Source organism: Camelus dromedarius, chromosome 25 (assembly GCF_036321535.1).
Source record: "Camelus dromedarius isolate mCamDro1 chromosome 25, mCamDro1.pat, whole genome shotgun sequence".
Lineage (NCBI taxonomy): Eukaryota > Metazoa > Chordata > Mammalia > Artiodactyla > Camelidae > Camelus > Camelus dromedarius.
This window is the reverse complement of record NC_087460.1, coordinates 20,426,663-20,449,329: the sequence shown is the minus strand read 5'-3', so window position 1 is coordinate 20,449,329 and position 22,667 is coordinate 20,426,663. Positions and strand designations below refer to the sequence as shown.

Sequence of the window (22,667 nt, the reverse complement as noted above, 5' to 3'; positions counted from 1 at the left end):
ACATTAAACCAAGACAATCAGTTAGACACAGAGCTAAAAGTTTAACTCTAGAAACTGTAACACTAATGTGGGAGAGAGGAAAGGACACTCCCTAAGGCACTCAAGGCGGGGCAAAGACAAAGGGAGGCACTGGCTCTCAGGCATCTTGCCCAGAATAGTGCATTAAGCATGTCTTTTTAATTTGGATTTTTGATGCTTTGACATTGTGGGGCTTTGCCCCTCCTGGAGGACTGCACCTCTCAGGGCTACTCAATTCTGAGAGATAGTAAATGACTCACCTGCAAGCCTGACTTTCGTACGGAAACCAACAGATCCAGAGCCCACAACCTAACCCCCTCGTCTACTGAGCTCTCACACTCTGGGCCAGCACGCCCCTGCCCTAAGCACCCTAAGGCTAGGCACCAGGCAACGGCCCTTGTGCCCCGGAGCCTAATGAAATCATTTACAACTAGCAAAGTCTAAGCGCGTTTATCCTGCCTTGCCCATTTTTTTCTGCAAGAAACCACAATAAAGGCTCTTATCCACATTTTCTGCTTGCTCCCTCTGTCTCCTGACCAACCCTGGTGCTTTCTCATGCAGCCCCTCCATGGTGTGGCATGCCCCCTTCTTTGGGAAGCTGTAAGTATAACTGTCTTTTCAATGGCAATCATCTTCCAATCTCTTGGCCTCACCATACCTGAATAACAAAACGAACATTCCAAAACAGACATCTGAACCCTGACATGACAGCACATGTCCTTGATTTACATTTAGCTTTTTGTAGAACCTCTCCAAGTTGAAGTTTTTCTGCTGAGCTCAAACGAAGACTTACGGTTAATTTGGATTAATATCAATACATTCTTAAATCTAGTGAGATATAATCCATATACCATAAAATTTACCCTTTTAAAATGTGTAAGTCTTGGTTTTTATACTGTTGGAAATTGTGCAACTATCACTGCCATCTAATTCCAGAACATGTCATGACTCTAAATGGAAACCTTGTATCCATTTCTTTCTGCCCACTAGCCCTAGGCAACCATTACTTACTTCCTGCCTTTATGCATTTCTGGACATTTTATATAAATGGAATCGTATCATACAATGTGGCCTTTTGTGAATGGCTTCTTTCACTTTATACAATGTTTTCAAAGTTCATCCATGTGTCAATATTTCATTCTTTTTTTACTGCCAAATAATATTCCACTGCATGGTCACACCACATTTTGTTTATCCATTCATCGACTGATGAACATTTAGGTTGTTTCCACTTTTTGGCTATAATGATTAATTTTGTGATGAATATTCATGTACAAATTTTGTGTAGACATGTTTCAATTTTCTTGAGTCCTACAAGCTTGAAGTAGACCTGCTGGACCATATGGTGACCAAATGTTCTTTTTTAAAAATGAGATACTGAACACCTTCTGCATGATAATTAGTTCCTATAAATTTTCCTTTCAAGGGAGGCTGTAACAAGACAACAGAAACCTCTAAACCCCCAGAAACTCATACTAAGGCTGGTGAGATGACTGCCTTACAGCAGAAAAATCAGACATGAACATCATTCTGAGAATGTGTCATGTGCCAGGCAGTGGGCAGCCTCCTTATCAATGTGTCTGTTTCTTTGCTTATAATTACAACCATAGTTCCAGCTAATGTTTACTGAGCTATCACTCAATGTTAATTTATTGTTACTCAGTGTTAGCTATTATTATGATTATTATCTTATCATATTATATACAGAAAGGAGTTGTAATTAACAGAGACTGAAAATATAATGGCCTGGATTCCCCAAGAAGAATGCTTACATTTCCCATAAGCCCCAGACTATCATTTCCAGGAAGTGGGAAGGAAGGGACAGGGACGGACTGTAGTGAACAGGAATTATGCAGCAAACTCATGTACTTTTCACGTGGATGTCTGAGGCACAGGATTTGTAACCTTGCCAATATATTTCTTCAAACTAGAAAGATTAAAAGTGGTTATCCCCATATACACATTGGTGGCTATGTCATCATGGAAAGGTTAGATAGTCTTCACCATGTGTCACTGAAGTAAATCAGACATGGTAAGCACATAGAAAAATCATAGAAAAAAATACTTCAAAAGAAGATGTGTCCTTGAAAGAACAAGTTTCAGTTACAGTATTAACTAAACTAGTTTGGATATAATTGCTTTGGTGGGCAAGGAAGCATCCTGTTTTTCAAAGATGGATGTAACAACGTGTATGAGTTATTCTCATGTGACTTGATCATACAACAAAACTTACTAAGAAAAGGTAGCGCTCCTGTGCAGACGTGTTCCGAGCCGCTAGCTTGAGAATCTGCCCTTCTTTTATTAGTTCATTCGAAGGATTCACAATGTCTTCTTCTTCTCCCAACATTTCATAAATCTCTAAGAGTTTCTTTAGGTTCTCCTAGGAAATTAAAACAAAACACAGCAAGGTCAAATATAAGGAGGTTTCACCTTCCTAGCTGTCATCAGTGACCTTAGCTAAAATACAGATAATTCAGAATGGATTGGAGCTAAGCATAAATGTTGGTAGAAAGTATGTCAATTATGAGCACATTGAAACCTGGGAGAAGGGGGAGAGGATTAGTCCAGATAACACTGGACATTTTATAAACAATCTCTTTTGTTCGCCTGTATCAATTCATTTTGGTCCAAACCTGTAGATAATGTAAGACTCTATTATTGGCAATTCTCTAACTCGAAGACTCTCATATCTTCTGAAAACCACTTACCATTTTTCTTATTGCACTATTAGAATGGCTTGCTGCTGTAGATATAATTTCAAGTGATTCTAAATGGGAAAAAAACAAGAAAAGTAAATATATTTCGTCTTTACTATGCTACTAGACAGCTGAATAACATACAAAACAGTAAGAAAATTGAGACCAAAGATACACAATAAAAGCAGGGACGATTTCCATTTACTTTCTTTTCTTTTGGGTGGGGGGGAGGAAGGTAACTGGGTTTGTTAGTTTGTTTGTTTATTTATTTGAGGAGGTACTGGGGATTGAACCCAGGACTTCGTACATGCAAAGCATGTGCTCTAGCACTTTGAGCTATACCCTCCCCTTCCACTTACTTTCAGAAATTCTTTTAATAAGCAGATTATTTGGAACTTGAAGAGTATTTCCTCAAATAAAGTCATATACAGCGATTAGGCTCAGAGAGACGTTTAATTCATAAAGGACCTTCAAACCGAACGACGACTGTGTACGCTAGGCTTGGTAAAAGGCACTCTGTCAGGGACTTCCATATGTTATGTCTGTTAATTCTTATGCAATTTTGAATGAAAATTATATTAGCTCCATTTGGCAGATGAAAGCAGTACAGTGATGAGACTTGGCTAAGGTCACACACCTGTGACCTTGAAGGGCTACATTTGAACCTATCTTTTGGCTCCAAGTTCCACCACACTTCAGCTGTACATTAAGTATATCACTAGTTTTACGAGCAAATTAACCACCAAGCACACCCAGCTTTTCTGGGAAAGCCCGCACAGTTCTAGCCTTGCTCAAGTGGAAGGGAACCTTCTGATGCCAGTGCTGACGGATGGCTTTGTCGCTAGGGCAGGTGGGAGCAAAAGGTGGGGGCGGGGACCCTGATGTGGGAGACGCAGGAGCTTCGAGACTGCTGCTGAAGGGCTGTGGAAGCCGAGGCTTCCTGCTGGGTCATCCCCACGGAACGTTCTCAAGTCTGTATCGTGTTCCTGTCTTTCCTGTCTTGTGGATACTGGTTGGGTTAATTCTGTTACCACAATAACCTCATCATTCTGAACCAATTTTTCTGTCTTTGTTCCACTGCTGAACAAAATGTACTTCTGTTGCTTTCCCTCTACTTTCTAGGTCTCTAGAAGTACTTCTGCGACTTCCTTATAATTTTAATGTAAGCAGCAAACCAAAAAAAGTAATAAAATATCCTATTATGTTACCAACTCTTCGTTTTTTGACATAGGTACCTTAGGATAAGTCAAAGTTTTTGAGTGCAGACAAAACTGAATTTTTATTCATATTTTGGAGAATTATCCCGATTTGGGCAATTTTGTGCATTCCATGTAGGATCAAGGTAGAGGGAGACAAATTAAGATGCCTGGTGCCACTGCCCAAGACACCAGTCGGCGGAATCACCATGGTGATCCATCCTCCACTCTTACCACTAGCTCTGCTACTAAAACCAAGCACTCGGACCGGGTTAGGAAAGCGGGCATGAAGTGGAAAGTGGAAGAAGGTTAAGTTAGGATACTTCTAAAGCGTAGAGGAAGGAAGGGGAGATGAGAGGTTCCTGAGGTCACCAGCTCCCTTGGATGGTGGCAGAAACATCAGAGACAGCCTGTGCTCAGAAAAAGACCCAGCCTCCAAGACCAGAGATTTTGTTTTGTGTTCCTCGTCTCTTATCAAGGTTCACTTACAATGGAAGACAAGAAATTATTAGGGAAAGTAGCAACGCTTTAATTTAAGCCTGAATACCAGAATTGTTAGGACTTGTTGAGTACTAACTGAAGTTAAATTTTCATTCTTCCTTTCACAGCTAATTGATTTTTAAAAAGTTCACAAGAAGACAAAATTCTTATGGAAACCCTTAAGCTCTTTAAAAAGCCTTTCATTATGATCTAATGAAAAAAGAAAAGGAAACGAGTGAAACAGGAATAAAATTTTCTCAGGGAAAATGTTAGCTGACACTAAATAGCACCATTTTCTCTTCTGTCTTAGAGTAGACAGAGATCACTTTGCTTACGTTATTTTTATACAGTAAATGTCACCTCAGTTGTCTTGGTACCTATCAGCCCACCTAATTAACCTGCAGCACGAGTAGTTCTGAATGGTTGTATTCTTCCCACGAGAAGGTAACTGTGTATTGCTATTTCAGATGTCTCTGAGACTAGAGTTTTATATTTCAGAGTTAATGATTAATGTGAAGCCAGCATGAGAAATACAATTTGCATTGCTCTAAGCCTGTGATTTGGGCTCAGAAGTGCCTGCCTAATTGAGGTGCTGATAATGATTTCCAGTGAGGTTACTTTCTGGCATCAATATTTTACTAACGTGGCGATGAGACCTGCCTCATGTTGGAACCACAAGGCTGCCTGGCCACTAAATTACCCCACAGTCGAGCGGGGTTGGCGGAGGGGGGGTGTTTACTTTTAGCATCATTCCAGTCCGGAGAATCAGGGGGCAGTTTCCTCAGGTAGTCCTTCAGGAGCATCTCATACCGGGGGATCCGCTGGACGGGTTCCAGCATGTGATGCTGCAAAGTCAAGTTCCCACAGATCCTCTGTTTCTGTGATGAGATAGGTTTTTAAAGAAAGATTTAAAAATTAGATTAGCCAGTCTAAAAACTCAATGTAACACAGAACTTCAATTAAGGACAGCATTTCCCTACAAAGTGCGGTCTGTGCATCAGCTGCATCAGATACACCTAGGGTGCTATCAAAAATGGAAATTCTGAACCCCTTTCCAACCTATGAGACCATAATCTCTGAGGCACATGCATTTTAAAACACCCCTGATTCTTCCATTAAAGTTTGAAGACCACAAACTAGTGTAAGAACAGAAAGGAAAATCAAGCAAAATTTTAAGCAAGAAAATTCCGAATCGATGGCAAACACTTCAATGATTCACTCCCAGGGCTTGTGAGGTCACATTATTAAATCATACTCCAGAGATTTGCAAAAGAAGCATCTATTTAATGAGGTTCCCTAAGTGCTACTGTATTAAATGACTTTGGACTCAGCAGGAACTATTTCATAATAAGGCTACCAGAAATGTCATTTCCTGTGAAATTAAAAAAAGACTCCATGTACAAGAATGGTAAGGTCTGAGCATCTTATTATCTGCCAAAAGTGTTTAATTTTTCATTAGTTCACAGCATTCTTTCCCATTAGAAACCAAACTCTGCAAACAGATCTCCTTTTCTTAGGGTGAAACTGGTGTCTCTGCTCTCAATAAGCTGTTAACATGGGAAGAAGGGGAAAAGATTACTTGAAAAATACGCTGTGTTCTTGTTCGTATTAAACAAAGCAAGAACTTTCTTAAATCATTTATTGATGACTATGATCAGTGCATTGCAAGGTAAGAAAAAAGTTATATTAAGACTAAGACATGATTTTGGTGGTAGAGTGTGGGCTTAGCATGCAGGAGATCCTGGGTTCACTCCTCAGTACCCCATTAAAATAAATAAACAAATAAACCTAACTCCCCTCCCAATAAATAAATAAATACGTAATACATTAAACAAATTTTTTAAAAGAAGTAATAATTTTTTTTAAATGACATGATTTTGCATTCAAAGCAAACAAGAAATGAAAGGCTTCATAGAGAATGGAATACTTAACATGAACTCAGATGAGGGCAGGCCTTGGTGGGAAGGGAAATGAGGAAGACCAAGGGCAAGTGCAGGAAGAGGGACCTCAGAGAGCAGCTCCAAGGCAGTGGGGCCTGAGAGATGCTCAGTAAAAGGGAGCAACTGAGTCCTGCTGGGAAGTGAGGCACTTGCAGGGAAGCAGGGGTGAGGAAGAAGAGGCACCACGGGCAGTAGCGTCCAGCTTGGCCTAGATGTACTCCGTCTCGTGCAGGGGAGTGGCAGCAGTGGGTGTGAGGTCCCCTGAGGTTCACCTGCTGCAGTGTGGCTCTGGGAAGATGCGGGGAAACCAGTTCAGGGCTTATGATTGTAGGTCCGAAGAAGAGTAAAAAGAGCCTGAAATTAGCATGGAGCTGAGGGCTGACAGCTGTCCTTAATAAAGGACAAGATATTAATATTATAAGTTTAGTTATCTCATTTGATTTTCTCCTATATATATGTGTTTTTTTTTTTCAGGAAAATATTGCTGATTTCAAAATTTTTACATGAAGAAACCAGCTGAGAAAGCTAGGAGAGTTCTCTAAGGTCAAATGACTGCAAGAGGCAGACTAGCAGCCTAAACTAGGCTAGTTACGTCTCAGCCTGCCACTCCTTTCACAATCCCACCCTTGCCTTGTAATGTGGAGAAGACACGGCAGAGATAGAACTTTGATACTGGATAAAACAACAGTAATGCCCACCACCGCCACCACGTAGGAAGCACTTACCATGCAATGAGCTCCATGCTGAGCTCCTTGAACATATTAGCTAACAGTCAAATGAGCACATACAGCGAATGAGGAAAAGTGACAAACTGAAAATAAAGCCAAGTTATCAAACTCTGGTGAATAAGAGAATGTTGGTGTCGTGTAATAAATTCACTCACAGAACCACAAGCTAGTCTCTGCAAGGCGTGAAAGGTCAGGTGGAAAAAAAGTTTGGGAGCTAAAGATAGGCATGCAACACGTTGACTTTGTACTGACAACAAATGTTCACACAGAATTGTGCAGACAGCACTCAGCAGTTTGTAACTGGAGTTTAGGGGTAGAGAAAGAGACTAGATATAATGACCCTATAAGCATCCGTCTGACATGGATGGTTAAAGGCTTGGGGAACTATGACATCATTAAGGGTTTGAAGAGAAAGAATTTGGTGAAGGACAAACCTTGTATTCTGCCCACAATCCAGTATTAGCAAAAGGGGCTAGTGAACCAGTCAAAGCAGGAGCCAGGGTTCAGAAAGGTAGCTGTGTGCTTAATTATGGGAGAAAAGAGATGTTTAGGAAAAAAAAAAAAAGGAATGAAGGGGAAGAGGCAGGACTTTCAGCTGTTGCTGAGTGGGGACACTGGCAAAATCTGTCTTATAAGAAGCAACTATAAAGCTGGATACAACTGATTTAAAAAAAAAAAACCAACAATAACCATTTCAGCACTGTAGAAATTGACCAAAGGCACATAACAATCTGAGAGTCTTTATGTTTTAGAAACTGCTGAACTTTGGGTGAGAACAGTGAGCCTCTGTGGCATTCCGGCCCGGAGCTGCACCTGCTGCTCCCCCAGCCCAGTCACCGTGAAGGTTGTGCCAGGTGGGACAGGCTGTGAGGACCGGAGCGTCTCTGCTGAAGCTGAAAACGGCTCATCTGACTTGGAGAGCTGAACAGCTCACGTGCCCAGCAGCCCTGGCCATGGAAGTGATGATCTCTGAGATAAGCGGGGGGAGGACCGATGACTTTATTAACAGCCTGAAGCTGTGGTCGCGGTCGGACACTGATCTTCTTGGCCGAGGCAGTGTGAATAATCAGCAGAGACAGAAGAGAGCCCGAGCCAGCACGGTCTCTGACCACAGCGAGGTTATGGAGATGAAGACAGGAGATATAAACGGGCCCCGTGGACTTGAAAATAGCCTGATCTTTAAATAAACATGCTCCCCTCCACGGACAGAACCACCAGCAGAGGAGAGACACAGAGTCTAGGTGGTCAAGCACCTATGTTCAGTTACTGTTTGATCTTTAACCTACTCAGATATAGGGGCCAGGATCACATATAAACAAGAATATTCAACAAAAAACTGAGTAGAGACATAAGTGGCTGCACATCAGAGGAGAGAGTTCACAGATTTAATCTAAGCAAGTTAATAAACAAACAAAAGCACTCATAGCTACTCAGTGGGGAAAATCCAAATCCAGAGTTGTTACAACAGGTTATCCTAAAATGTACAATACTCAGCAAAGAAATGAGACATTCAAATAAATAGCAATGTGTTAACCTATATAGTAAACATAGCTAATATAAATATGTTCAAAGAAATAAAGATAATCATATTCGAAGAATATGAAAAGTATAACAAAGTATATAAAGATAGCAATTTCTACGGAGGAAACAGATTATTTTAAAGAAACAATGATTGAAAAATTCTCAAACTGATTAAGAACAAAAACAAACAAAAACCCCTAAACATCCAAGAAGCTCAACCAAACGGTTGAAAGCCAAAAAAAAAGACAAAACTTTGAAAGCAGCAAGAGAAGATTCATTACATACAGGGGACTATCAATACAACTCCTGGCTAACTTCTCATCTGACTCAATGGAGGACAGAAAGCAGTAAAACAGCTGAAAGAAAAAGAACTATTAGCGAAGAATTCTGTATCTAGCAACATTATCATTCAATAGTGAAGAAAAAATAAAGATACTGCCAGATAAACAGAGGCCAAGAAAATTCATCCTATCCAACCTGACTCACGAGAAACACATCTCTTTCATGCTGAAAGGAATTTACTACAGAAAAGGTAAATACATGGGTTAGTAAATCACTTGTAGACGTATTTTTTAACACCCTCCCTTCACTTCTTTAAAAGAAATTGTACAGGACAACGATCACATCGCTGTATTAATGGGTTTAACACACATTTAAAGTAACACCTGGTATTAATGGACTGGAGCATGAAGGAGGCAACAGATCTAATGGAGCAAAATGTCTGCATTTGATCAGAATCAAGGTTAGTATTAATCTAAAGCAGACTGTGATAAATTAAGATGCATATCACAATCCCTCAAGAAATCAATAGGAAAATGACTCAAAAAATAGTTTTTTAAAAATTTATTTTGTCTAACTGTTTTATTTTTATTTTACTTTTTTGGGGTTTTTTTTGGGGGGGGATGGAGAGGGAGAGGGAATAATTATGTTTTATTGATTTATTTAATGGAGGTACTGGGGATTGAACCCAGGACCTCATAAATGCTAAGCATGCGCTCTATCACTGAGCTATATCCTCCCTTCCCCAAAAAATAGTTTTAAAATTAGAGAAATTAAAATGGTCAATAACAAAATTTATGTAATACAAAAAAAAACCCAGTCAAGGAGCAACAGAATCCTCACCCAAATAATCTTATGTAATCTAAACAATCTCTTTCCAATATTTAAACTTAGCAAAGAATAGGTTCATAACAATTTTACTAGCGAATCAAATAGAAATTACTATGATATTATTAAAGTGTTTCATCCAGGCCTGATGAAACTAAAAATAATCAGGACACATATAAAGTGACCAACATGCTCCCCCCTCAAATGAAATAAAATAAAACAAATATAGTTGACCCTTGAACAACACATGATTGAACTGTGGAGGACCATTTATACACAGATTTTTTTTTAAAATAAAATATATACTACAGTACATCGTCCCCAGTTGGTTAAATTCACGGATGCAAAACCATGGATATGGAAGGCTGACTGTAAAACTACACTGGGATTTCCAAATGTGTGTGTGGAGGGGGTTTCAGTGCCTCTAACCCCCATGTTGTTCAAGGGCCAACTGTAATTACGTTTCCAAAATGTTAGGATTTACAGCATTCACTCCTCATATTCATTCCAACATCTCAGGCTCTGAAAGCAAGCAAGAGAGGCCCACAGTTGAATGGGAACTCACTTTGTAAATTTATGCGGGTCCTGAGAAAGCCAGACTGTCCTGGCCTCCTTTGAACGGAGAATTTACTGTGCAGTATATGGCATGTGTTCAATAAATATTTTAACTTTGCAGAGATGATTTATGCATAATTCAGAGCAGAATGGAATTTGGCTAGGTGTCTCAGATCTCTTAATCTAAAAATTTTAGGTCTAGAAAACCTTATGATTTGTACAGAAAAAGTAATTTATAGCCTTGAACAAAAGAGTCCTATTACCTGAATGTCTTCAACTACTGATTTGAACTGGGGAATACGCTCCGTCATGTTTTTAACCAGTTCCATTGCATGATCAAACCCCTTCACATATTCTCCGTACATCTTAAGGAATGGCGCCAATTTCTGGAGAATGTCACCAATTCTAGGGGTAGTTTCCCTGCATTAAACACAGAAACAAGTCATTCAGATTTCTTACAGAATGAGTGAATTAACAGGACTCCAAACGAAGTAATCACTTTCTATACATACCCTATGCTTCATCAAATCCAATTTGCTTATAAGATTGGTAGAGAATGAAAAAGCACTTTTTACAAGGGAGTTTAAAAATGACACAGTAAAGAGAAATAGATGCTACGGAATTCTTGAAGCCCCAGATTATCCCTAACATCTTGTCTCTAATCGAAAGATAGTTGGAAAGCAAAGATGAAATGTACTAAAACTTCTATCAGTGGTCTGAACATAAAAATTTCGCACAACTTTTTTTTTTTTTTTTTTTGCTCTGTGTAGCATTATTAACACAGAATCTCGTGTGAGTAACAGAGAGTCTAGTAGGGCTGCCTTAGGTACGTCATTTGCTTTTGACTCCTCTTACCATTCTTGCATTCTTTTCTCCAGCTCCGGCAGGAGGAATTTACTGTGGAAGGCATTTATTGACGAAATATTAGAAAAGATTTTATTCACCATCTCTGCTGGAAATGAGCCTCGATTTGCTTCTTCCAATAGTTTGCAATAAAATACCTGAATAAGAGAATAAAGCTAACATTACTTCAAATTTATTGGGTAATCATCTAGCACTGTGCCAGGCACGCTGTGGGTTCTTAGCAGCTTTATGTTGAGTAAATTGAAAAGCTCATTCTTCAAGAAATCATTTTTGAAGTGGAGGAATGAGTATATATATGCTTTGATTGGGAAGAACCAGGAATTACAATTGGGACACTTGGACTCTTAGCATAAGCAATGCCTCTGTCTGCGGAATGTTAACCTTTTCTGTTCCAGAGGGTTTCCAGCTGAGGTTAATAGGATTTACCCTTCCTGTCCATAGACTGAGTTAAGAGATATGGAAAACTATACATATATATATACACACACACACACAACAATAACTGTGATGCTTTTCTGTCCTCTTTAGGTTTTGAATGACTTCTACGGCACTTAGTATTACATGTTGCCTTTTATGGTAATTTGTTGGCAGAAGCCTCATTTTCCCTATTAAACCCTCCTTGGGGAGGAAGAACCTTGTGATTAGTTTTCACAGTAGAAAAGGTGCTTAAGAACTATCTGGTCAACGTATGAACAAAAGATTTCAGTTCTCAGATGTTTTCTTGCTTTTTGGTAAATAATAACGCATGCTAACCTAAAACACAGACATGAGAATAAAAACGTCTTGTACATCACAGGTGTCTTTTTTTTTTTTTTTTTTTTTTCTGCTGTCTTAGCTCCACTCCAGTAGGGCGGCTATCATCCCTCCACTGCTATTCTGTTCAGTGTAAGCAGAAGGAGGTCTGTTCTTTCACAAAGTCCAGATGGTTGTTTATTTTCTGAATTCACCTCCACTGCATCTTCTTGGGAGGCAAAAAGAATAAAAAATTACATCCTTAGAGACTCCAATAGGATAGTTTACTAATTCAGGCTCTGAATTCTCAAACAGCAGCAGCAGTAACTGACAAGATGATACGGCTTAAAAAAAAAAAAACGCAGTTGGTAAGAGGGGAAAATGTTACCTCCACCACAGGAATGCCTAGAAGTTTCAGCTGTGTAATCATGAGAAGAAAAATGGTTCCCAAGGCACGGAGCAACATGAATTGATGGATTCAGGGTGAAATTCTTTGGAAAGTGAGTATCTGAGTCAAGAACTCATTATCTCAGGGAAACACAAGCCTTGATCTGGCCCCGTAAGGCTCACCTAACAGGGATGTAAGTTTGTTCCAGGAACTGACGATAGGGAGGCACGCCCAGGATGGCCTGACCTCATGAAGTTCCAGTTTTCTGATTGCAACAGTGGGACGAGTCTTCTGACAACTAACCCCCGAACATGGCAACTTTCTCTTCTAGTAAGAGGAGTCTGTGTTAGATTTATAGATTGTCTTCTACTCACTGAAACAGGATTAAGAGGCTACCACGTTCAACAGTTAACGATGCATTTTAAAACCTTCTTTGCAAATGTATGTTTGAGATGGTGTCAGGGCTCCACCTTGATGAAAGTACAAAGTGTGATAAAGCAGATTCACAGATTCGACAAATATTTACACCAGGCACTGGATCTAATGTTTCAGACAAGGCTGAACAAAGTGAACTCTCAAAATCCCTTCTGGCCCTATGACTGCAGCAATTCAGAACACTCACAAGGGCTGAGCAGCAAGCGAGACAAGAATCAGTGATGCATTCATGTCGGCATCAGAATCACCAACGTCCCGTTTAGATCATGATAGTAACACAGCCCTCAGGATCACAGTAAGTGTTCAAGAAACAGACTACTTAGTGTTCAGGGTTGAAAGACACAGATAAAGGCATTTTGTGACTCATACAGAGAGGCCTTCAGTCTGGTCTTTCTGAATTATAAAACTTTAATACCTAATGAACCTTTGCACCTAATGAATTTACTGACGGAGCTGAAAATGTCAGAGATTACCTTGGGGGAGCAGCTTTACTGGCCAAAAGTGGCCAGGTTATTTTTGTAAGTTACTAAAACATTTTAAATTAAAATGATGCATAATGCCAAGAAATAAAACAATTTTGAATGGGAAAATATTACCTGATCTAAGAGGTCAAGTCGGCTGACGTAAGCTCTTTCTGTAAGCAAAAGTTCATTGGCTATTTTGTGAAGTTTTTGCTCATCAGTCTCCTAAAAACAGAACAGGTATTTGCATATTAGGAAATAAAGCTTGGACAGCATTTCTCAAGTAATAAGCCTTATCAAATGGTTTCATCAAAACAGTTTCCTTAAGCTTCTCAGGTACCCAGTTCCTTTTAGTTATCAAGGAACACCCAACTGGAAAAGAACAAAATTACAAATGAGCAATCGGCCAAATTCAATCTGCAGCAACTTCTTCAGGTTATAACATCTTTGATCTCTGTAGCAATTAACACTATCATCCACCTTCCTTGAAACATTTTGTACTTTTTTTTACTTCTAGATACTAATACTTTCCCCATTTTTCCTTTACCTCTCTCAGGCTAGTCTTTAGACATGATTCCATCACTCTGTCAAAGATCTTATTTAATTATTAGCTCTATGCCCAGAACTTTCTGCCTTAAAAAAAATTTTTATCATGAAAGATTTCAATCATATATAAAAGTAGGGAAAGCAGTCAAACGAACCCCTACGTGTCCACCCACAACATGTAACATCAGCTCATTGCTAACCTTGTTTTCATCTATGCCCTCACCCACCTCCCTCTACTCATATTATTTTAAATTAAACCCACACTTTGTTATTTCCTCAGTTTATATATACTTAACCCTTAAATGTAATTGTATAACCTTGTTAGTGCCACGAGGCTAGGAACATTTTCTCCTTGTCAACGGCTGGATCTCTTGTGTCTACCACGGTGCTCCAATAAAACATTGGCTCTCAATAAAATATCGCTGACTGACTACCTGAGCAGTAGTCTCACATGCTTCACTATTGCTGGGCGTTTATTATCACTTTGACATGCTGTCAACCTAAGATCAAATTCATCTTTTCTGTAAAATCTCTGCCTTACCACCACCCCCGAACCTTACCATCCTGGCAATGGTTCGTTCCATCCCTTTCCAGTTAGCTGACTTGAATTACTTTAGCTTAGCTCCCTACCACAAAATCCAGTCAGCCACCCACTCCTGCTCGTGACATGACATCTTCAGCATCCTTCCTTCAAGTTCTCATCATCACTACCCTGTCTTGCTCAGACCTTATCTCAAGGCCAGGTCAATCAACAGCTGCCCAATAATTTGATTCCATTATTTTTTGGCTCTAACTTACCTGGAATGCCACTATATGAGGAATCTTTCTAAAACTCTGCTCTGCCCAGCTCATCCTAGTTCCCACAGGAAAAAAAAAAGGTCTTCAATAGTCCTCCTCTCACTGACAAGATGAAATCCAGACACTGTGTACCATTCAGGGTTGTTCAAACCTCATCTCTATGTATTTCCTCAAATGTCTCACTGCATCTTTACATGAACCCTTCCCTTAAAACACACTGGGTACCCACCTTTATCTAAACATATCCCTGACCATCCCCAGCCCTTCCTTCTTCCTTTTCTCTCTGCCAGGCACATGCTCTTGCTGGAACCTCTCTGTAAGACTTACTTTCCTTTTGATGGCCTGCTAAATTTCCATTCCTTGTCAATGTTTAATTTCTGTAAATGCAACATGTTAAACTATGTATACAACGCTAGTAAGCTGTATAAATGCTTCCTTGTGTAAAATACATATGACCACTACTTTATGCTTTATATGCAATGTCTGTTCTAATGTGGAAAGGCACCCTGTGGCTTCTTACAGTATCACTGAAATGAGGTATTTATGTGAGAAGTCTTTAGGTAAAGTAACATAACCCTGTTTAAATAATTTGTGGGCTCAGAAATACTGAAAGAAGAACTACGTAGTAATCAAATTCCACAATTAGTCAAGGTTTTGGTTTAACTTACTAAACTTAAAGTACTTGTATTGGTGCTTGCCTGCCTGGCATCATTTACTCCCATCTCTCAATGGTACCCACACTTGGTTAGCATGTCTACCCTACTATGTAGCCTTTCCTTTGCAGAAACTGACCTTATCCATAGGTCAAAAGGGGGGTCCTGAATGGTGTAGCAATTAAGAGCACACAGCAGTTGGTTCGGGAGCCCATGAGAAATGAGAGCTGAAGGAGCATGCACTGGCAGCTCTGGAAAAGGAGGCCCCCTACTCTTAACGAAGAACCATGGAAAAAGTGATCTCTCTTTGTGATTCCATTTAATTAGGGTCCATGCAGGTTTGAATGCTATGAGCAGCCATCTCATAAGTACAGAGATAAAGCCAATAAACTTCCTTATTGTTTAAGTGAGGTTAAATAATATTGGTATTATCTGTAGCATCCTGACTAACATAGGAAACTTAAATACTAAGAAACATATGCAGTATATTCCATGAAATTGAGAACCTTTCAAGTAATTTTTAGACAATTACTATTTATGGAGAAATACTTAAAATCTAAAAATGTGACTTTCAAAGCTATAATAAAGTATAAGTAGATACGTAAGAAATCTGCCAACATTTCAAAAAAAGTGATCTGCTGTTCCACGTGCTCAGAAGAAATACTGACCTGCACTAACTACAAGTCACGTGTTTTGGTTTTTTAAGCCAGATTTATGGAGACGTAACTTACAAACAGTAAGATTCACCTTTCTGGTGAATACTTCTAGGAGTTTGGACAAATGCTTATAATCACGTCACCACCACCACCATCAGGACTCACAACATTTCCATCAAAACTTTTCTTAAGTCTCTGCAGCCACGCTCACTCCTCTCCCACCGCCAGCTCCTAGTAATCGCTGATCTGGCCTGTTCCCGAATGTCACATGAATGCAATCACATAGTACATGCCTTTTGAGTCTTGCTTGTTTCACTTACCAAAATGCATCTGAGATACATCCTTGTTGTTATCAGTATCAGCAGTTTGCTCCTTTCAAGTCCTTCATTTTATTCTAAAAGTGGTGATATACATCTTGGGTTTTTTTTTTTTTTTGGTGCTGGGAGGTAATTAGGTTTACCTGTTTTTTTAAATGGAGGTACTGGGGATTGAACCCAGGACCCTGTGCATGCTAGGCAGGCACTCTACCACTGAGTTATACCCTCCCCCTACATCTTGTTAACCCACTATATTCTTTTGTCTGTCCTAATTCTAGTTCTTACAAATATCTTTAAAGGAAAAAACAACCCAGCAGAATTTGTGCTGTGATAAAATAATACATCTTTTATCAGTCAGAGAATTCATTAACCAGCAGGTCATACTGCCCATTGCTGTGCAATGAAGTCCCCCCTGAGATCTTCCACATCCTACCGGATCTTGAATAGGAAGCTTATAAAAAACAGTCTTTTGCTGACTGCAAATCATACTTTGGCTGAACACGGCAAATTGTGGGTATCCTGGTCATAATTTGCAAAATACAAAGGGACGCCAGCAGTTATTAGTAAAAGTTATGTTCCTTCGACGCAGATGGTCTTCTGATATTTGGTCCCTGAACTTGCCAAAGCCAACACAAAGCTAAGCGAAACTAGACTTGCTGATAGGTGGTTTAATCCCTCACACAAAAGGTTTGTGACAAGTTACCAGGGACTTTGTGGTGGAAGTGAGGAAATCGCGGACTCATGGGGCCTTTCTTCAGGTTAATCACAGCAATAATAGTATCTCCGTAATTAGAACAGCTAACACTCACTCACTCATGGCTCGCTGTGTGCCAGGCTGCTGTAAGTATTCCACACAGACTGGTCCTTACAACAACTCTATGAAATAGAGCCAGTATGGTTCCTATTTAACTGCAGCGCACATACAAAGAAAACAAAGTTCCAAGACTCAAAGAGGCCTGGGAACCTGCCCAAGTCCACACAGTTAGAAAGCCACTGAATTAGAGTCTAAGCGTGTAGGAGAGGATGCGACTTTAGGCAACTTTTCAGCAAATAGTTGGCTGTCACTCTAACCCCTCTGCAACAAAAAAAGTCGACTGTACTGCCCTAATTCCCAGGCCGTGGGGGCACCAGGAGTGCTGTCTGGCCCAGCAGACCCCAGATGCCCACCCAAGCCCTTTGAGGACCAGGCATGGGCTCTAAGGTGCCTTCAGAAGAGGTGTGTGTGTTGGGGAGGTATAGCCCAAAGTGCTAGAGCACATGCTTAGCATGCATGAGTTCCTGGGTTCAATCCCCAGTACCTCCTTCAAAAACAAACAAATAAATAAACCTAATTACTTCCCTTCCCCCCAAGAAAAGTTTTAAAAAAAGAAAGAAAGAAAAAAAGAAGACATAGAGGGTAGGTGACTGGACTAGGGAGGATTCCTCAGTGATGACCCGGCAGATGGCCACTAGCCAAAGAATGTGAATGATAGTCCTCACCGTCCTCGAAAACAAACTCCAACTCAAGTCACAGCCCTCCTCCCCCGGAGCACGCACCACTTCTAACAGACCACGTAAAATTGTTCAAAACAACCCCCACCCCAAACTAGACTGTATTGCGTGCCCACAAGGGACCAGACTAACAAAATGCTAACTATCCACTCAAAAATGAAACGTGCATTTTAACTTACACGTTGATTATTTTTCCAACACAAATTCTACTTAAAACAGACTTTTCAGTAATTTTAGTAATAATTATCAGGTATAAAAAATTCAGTCATATTTGAAGTAATAATATGATGGTTTCCAACTTTAAAAAAAATTGTTTCTGAAACTTATCTATGAGCACATTTAGGGAGAAACATGTGATCTGTCTTCATGTACGAGGCTCTACTATATCAGACTTACGCTTAAATGATGGACAAAGTCGTTTTAGAACTGCTGGTACGTTGGGGCTGCAGACTGATTTTTTTTTTTTTAAAGCAGTTTACTAAGAAATCACTTATTCTTGTGATTCTTTGGAAAACAATAATGGTTACATAATACTAGTTTGATGAGTAATCCCATTTGCTTCTTTTGGAACCTAATACACAGACTTGACTTTTCAAAATAATTATAAATATGCTATTAAAAAAGTATCTTATTTTGCTATTCTTCTATAAAGTAAAGGGATTGGTTTTTTTTTTTACTTGCAAATACATACTATATTGAAAGCTGTTCTCAGAGTATTTTTGTTTTGCCTCAAAAATATATTAGAGATGAAAATGAATATATGTATATGTATGAAGCACTGTGCTGTTGACATATTATAAACTGACTATATTTCAATTGTATATATTTATTTATATATACACACAAACACAAAAACAAACAAAAAAAATGAGAGTATATCTAACCTACCAGAACTGAAAAAGTAAGATACACTCCTCTTACAGTAACAGACTCTACAATTTACTTTCCTCTGTCTTTCAGCTTAATGCATTTCTAGGCTATTACTGCGTACCTTCACATCTCCAGTAACCGTTTTGTAGAGACCTGCTCCATACTCACTAGGGTTAGGGTCAGCCTCGTTATTAGCCAGTGTACCCACCGGCTCACACTGTGCTGCAGTTATCAGTTCTGCCTCCCTCCTTGCAGATGGTCACCATGCCCCTGCAGCTCTTTTCAGCCCCTTTGGCATGACTCTTCCATATGGCAAGAGCGGGGACAAAGACCAGCTCAGGGTTCACTACCTGGATACGCAGGTCACTCTTTGGAATCTTAGTACTATACGCCCTGCCACATGTCTCAACACCACCAAGCAGGAGAGTACATATTTTGAAAAGAGTTTCATAAATGCCAATGAGCAATTAGTTTCCTGAAAGATGCTTTCAGGGCAAAGTCTTAAACTATTTAAAAAATGAATCAGATATTGATATATGCTTTATAATCACATGTTCTCATGTGGGTTCATTTTAAGCAGGAAGGTTATTTCTTTCTAAAAACACTGACTCCACCTGCACCCCAGTGTTCATAGCAGCACTATTTACAGTAGCCAAGACATGGAAACAGCCTAAATGTCCATCAACAGATGACTGGATAAAGAAGATGTGGTGTATTTATACAACAGAATACTATTCAGCCATAAAAAACGACAACATAACGCCATTTGCAGCAACATGGATGTCCCTGGAGAATGTTACTCTAAGTGAAGTAAGCCAGAAAGAGAAAGAAAAATATCACATGAGATGGCTCATATGTGGAATCTAAAAAAAAAAAAGAACATAAACACAAAACAAACAGAATCATAGACACAGAATACAAACTTGTGGTTGCCAAGGGTTGGGGGTGGGAAGGGACAGAGTGGGAGCTCTAAATCTGTAGATACTGACAGGCATATATGCAGAACAGATAAACAAGATTATACTGTACAGCACAGGGAAACATATACAAGATCTTGTGGTTGCTCACAGCGAAAAAAATGTGACAATGAATATATGTATGTTCATGTATAACTGAAAAATTGTGCTCTACACTGGAAATTGACATAACATTGTAAAATGACTCTAACTCAATAAAAAAAGTTAAAAAAATAAAAAAATAAAAACACTGACTCAAAACTAATAAAGGTTCTTACAGCCTTTTCCATATGTATATTTATAACATGGTCCGTATGTTATATTTAAAACAATGTGTATAAAAATTATCAGGATTTTATAGGACCAGAAGGCATATTTCTTGGTCCTAGGGCATTTCAGTCCAAATCTGTCCCTCATAGTCTTCCATGGAGAAGGAAGATGTGGCTTTGTATTGGCATACATATCTGCATTCCCTGAAGTCCATTCTCTCATAACGAGATGAGTCAACTTAGAAATAAGTACTTAATTTTGGACCATAATTCATGAGATGTATCAAAATATTGATATGTCATTTTTAATGTAATTCCAGACATCAGTCTTCAATGTGGCTCCAGGTGATAACTTAAAATTAGATCACAATGATATTTAAATGTCACATAATTGGTCCTGAAATCTTTGACTTGTGTTGGACACCTTACTTCCAGCATTCTTTCTCACTATACTGAGCAGAGTAATCAAGGGACGTTACAAGTGAGAGACAGGGACAACTTTCCCTGTTTATTGAGTACTTACTGTATGTTGGCACAGTTCTACGTGCTTCACCTAAATCACCTAATGAAATCCTCTCAATAATCCCGTGAAGCAGGCAGCATTATCCCCTACTTATATAGATGGAAGCTGTGTCTCAGTGAGGCTGGGTAATCTGCCCAAAGCCACACAGCTGGTCAGCGTCTGAGCCAGGACTCAGTCCAGGTCTGTGGAAACAAAGTTCTTATTCTGCTACAGCCTTTTAACTAAGAGAACCCCCTCTGGATACGGGAACAAGAAAATGAGAAGGTATGGGAACAAAACACAGATTTTATGTCCAGTTAAGATCATGTAATAACACCGTAAGTAAGGTCGTGCGGTTTCCAGGGGAGATTTGTAATCAACAAGAAATTTACTACCGGGTTCACATTCCAAGAAAAAGAGAACACCAGGGAGATGGCGGCCAAGATGGCGGGGTGGAGAGATCCTGAACCCACCTCCTCTCACAAGTGCACCAAAATCACAATGATCTGCAGAACTACCACCGATAAAAAAAATACTGGAACCCGCCAGGCAGGATCTTCTACAGGTAGGGACATAAAGAAGGAAACACATCGAGATCAGGAGGGGTGGACTTGCGATAACAATCAAATCCCATACCCCTTGGCGGGGCAACCCACAAATGGGAGAAAAATTATACTGCAGGGTGTCGCCCACAGGAGTGAGAGTTCTGAGCCCCGCGCCTGGCGCCCCAGCCCGGGGGTCTAGCACCAGAAATACAAGATCCCAGGGCAGTTGCCTTTGAAAGCCAGAGGCGCTAAATTGCAGGGGCCCCAAGGACTGGAGGGAAAAAGAGGCTTCATTCTTAAACAGCGCACACAAACTCTCACTCGCGCTGGGACACCGGGAAAAAGAAGTAATTGAACAGGAGCGTGGTTGGGCCTACCTGCTGGTCTTGGACAGTCTCCTGGAGAGGCTGGGGGCCCCGGCACTGGTGGTGGACGTAGTGGGGGACATTCAGCTGCGAGAACACTGCTGCTGTGGCTGCTGACATCCTGGACAATTAGCTCCCAGACCTGGCCCCACCCAACAGCCTGCAGAGGACAGGGCAGGACACCTCAGGCAAAATAGCTAACCGGGCAGGGACACAGCCTCCCCCATCAGCAGACAAGCTGCCTAAAGACTCAAGAGCCCACAGCCTCCTCTGGGGTCACCCTGAGACATGGCTTAGCCCACCGGCAGGCCAAACCAAGCCTCATCCACCAGGGGAAAGACACCAGAAGCCAGAAAAGTACAATCCAGCAGTGCAGGACCAGCTGGGCCCCAGCCCTGCCCACTAGCAGGCCAGCGCAACCTTAGGGATGCCCAGCTGCGTCAGGAACCAACAGCCACCCCACGCTCTTGCCTGGCAACAATCTGAAATGAGCTCTGGGATGCCTGGGCCCCGCAGCTAGACTCCAGTAACCAGCTCTGCCTGCCAGCAGACCCGGCACTAAAGCCAGAGTCTTCAGGATCCTGACTCCACCCATCAGTGAGCCAGCAATAGCCCTGGGGGCCCCTAGGATTTCACAATCTTGTGACCAGGCTCTGCTAACAGCAGCCAGCAGCAGCATGTGCACAAGGCAGGGCCTGGCGACCAACCAGCCCAGGGGCCTGCCAGATGGCCCACATAGATGGCTCCCCACAACAGAAGGACCCATGTGGCCTCTCAGGGTGGACCCCTAAAGCATGTGTAGCTTGGGCGACGAGAGGGCAGTGCACTGCTGGGACGCAAAGGACGTCTCTGACAGAGGGCCACTTCTCCAAGGTCAAGAAGCCCAAGTAACCTACCACATCCATAAAAACACAAACAGCAACTTAGACAAAACGAGGTGGCAAAGGAATACACTTAAGATGAAAGAACGAGACAAAAGCCCCAGAAGAAGAACTCAGCGAAGCGGACACAGGCAGTCTACCCAAGAAAGTGTGCAGCGTAACGATGGTAAACATGATCAAAGAACTCAGGAGGAAACTGGATACACACGGTGGGAAGTTACAAGTTTTTAACAGAGTTAGAAACTACAAAGAACCACCAAACCGAGATGAAGAACACAGCAACTGAAATGAAAAATACACTGGAAGGAGTAAGCAGCAGACTAAGTGATTCAGAAGAGCGGGTCAGTGAGCTGGAAGACAGAGCAGTGGAGATCACTGCCAGGAATCACAGGAAGCTTCGGGAGTCAAATCCAAGCCCGAATGAGCAGCACCAAAAACTGTCCAATCTATGCCCTCTTTACTATTTATCTTATTCAGAAGAGGAGAATAGGAGAGTGAGAACTTTTAATATGACGATTTAAATTGCATCCTTTTGATAGAGGGTGGGGAGGAGGGAGAATTCAAGCTCGCATCCAAAAGATCAATTTGACTACTTGCACAAGGTCAGACAGAAGTCGCAGCAAAGACAGAACTTTGCTCTTTTATCCAGTTCAGTATATATTAGACTAAGCTGTCCTTTGGCTTTAGCAGAAATGAA

General features: G+C 40.7%; 1 protein-coding gene across 8 annotated transcripts in view; it reads right to left on the bottom strand.

The window, feature by feature from the left end:
- FGD4 (FYVE, RhoGEF and PH domain containing 4) overlaps nt 1-22,667 on the bottom strand; it is a 167,368-nt gene that overhangs the window by 18,881 nt on the left and 125,820 nt on the right. For 7 of the 8 annotated variants that reach the window (XM_031443819.2, XM_031443821.2, XM_031443822.2 and 4 more), the window contains 6 exons: nt 13,257-13,346; nt 11,097-11,242; nt 10,505-10,661; nt 5,130-5,268; nt 2,727-2,785; nt 2,252-2,398 (listed from right to left, as the gene is read on the bottom strand). In XM_031443819.2, coding sequence (XP_031299679.1) covers nt 2,252-2,398; nt 2,727-2,785; nt 5,130-5,268; nt 10,505-10,661; nt 11,097-11,242; nt 13,257-13,346 — 738 coding nt within the window. Of the gene's footprint in view, nt 1-2,251; nt 2,399-2,726; nt 2,786-5,129; nt 5,269-10,504; nt 10,662-11,096; nt 11,243-13,256; nt 13,347-21,101; nt 21,354-22,667 lie in introns of those variants that run through there. The other variant, XM_064479180.1, reaches the window with a different exon arrangement.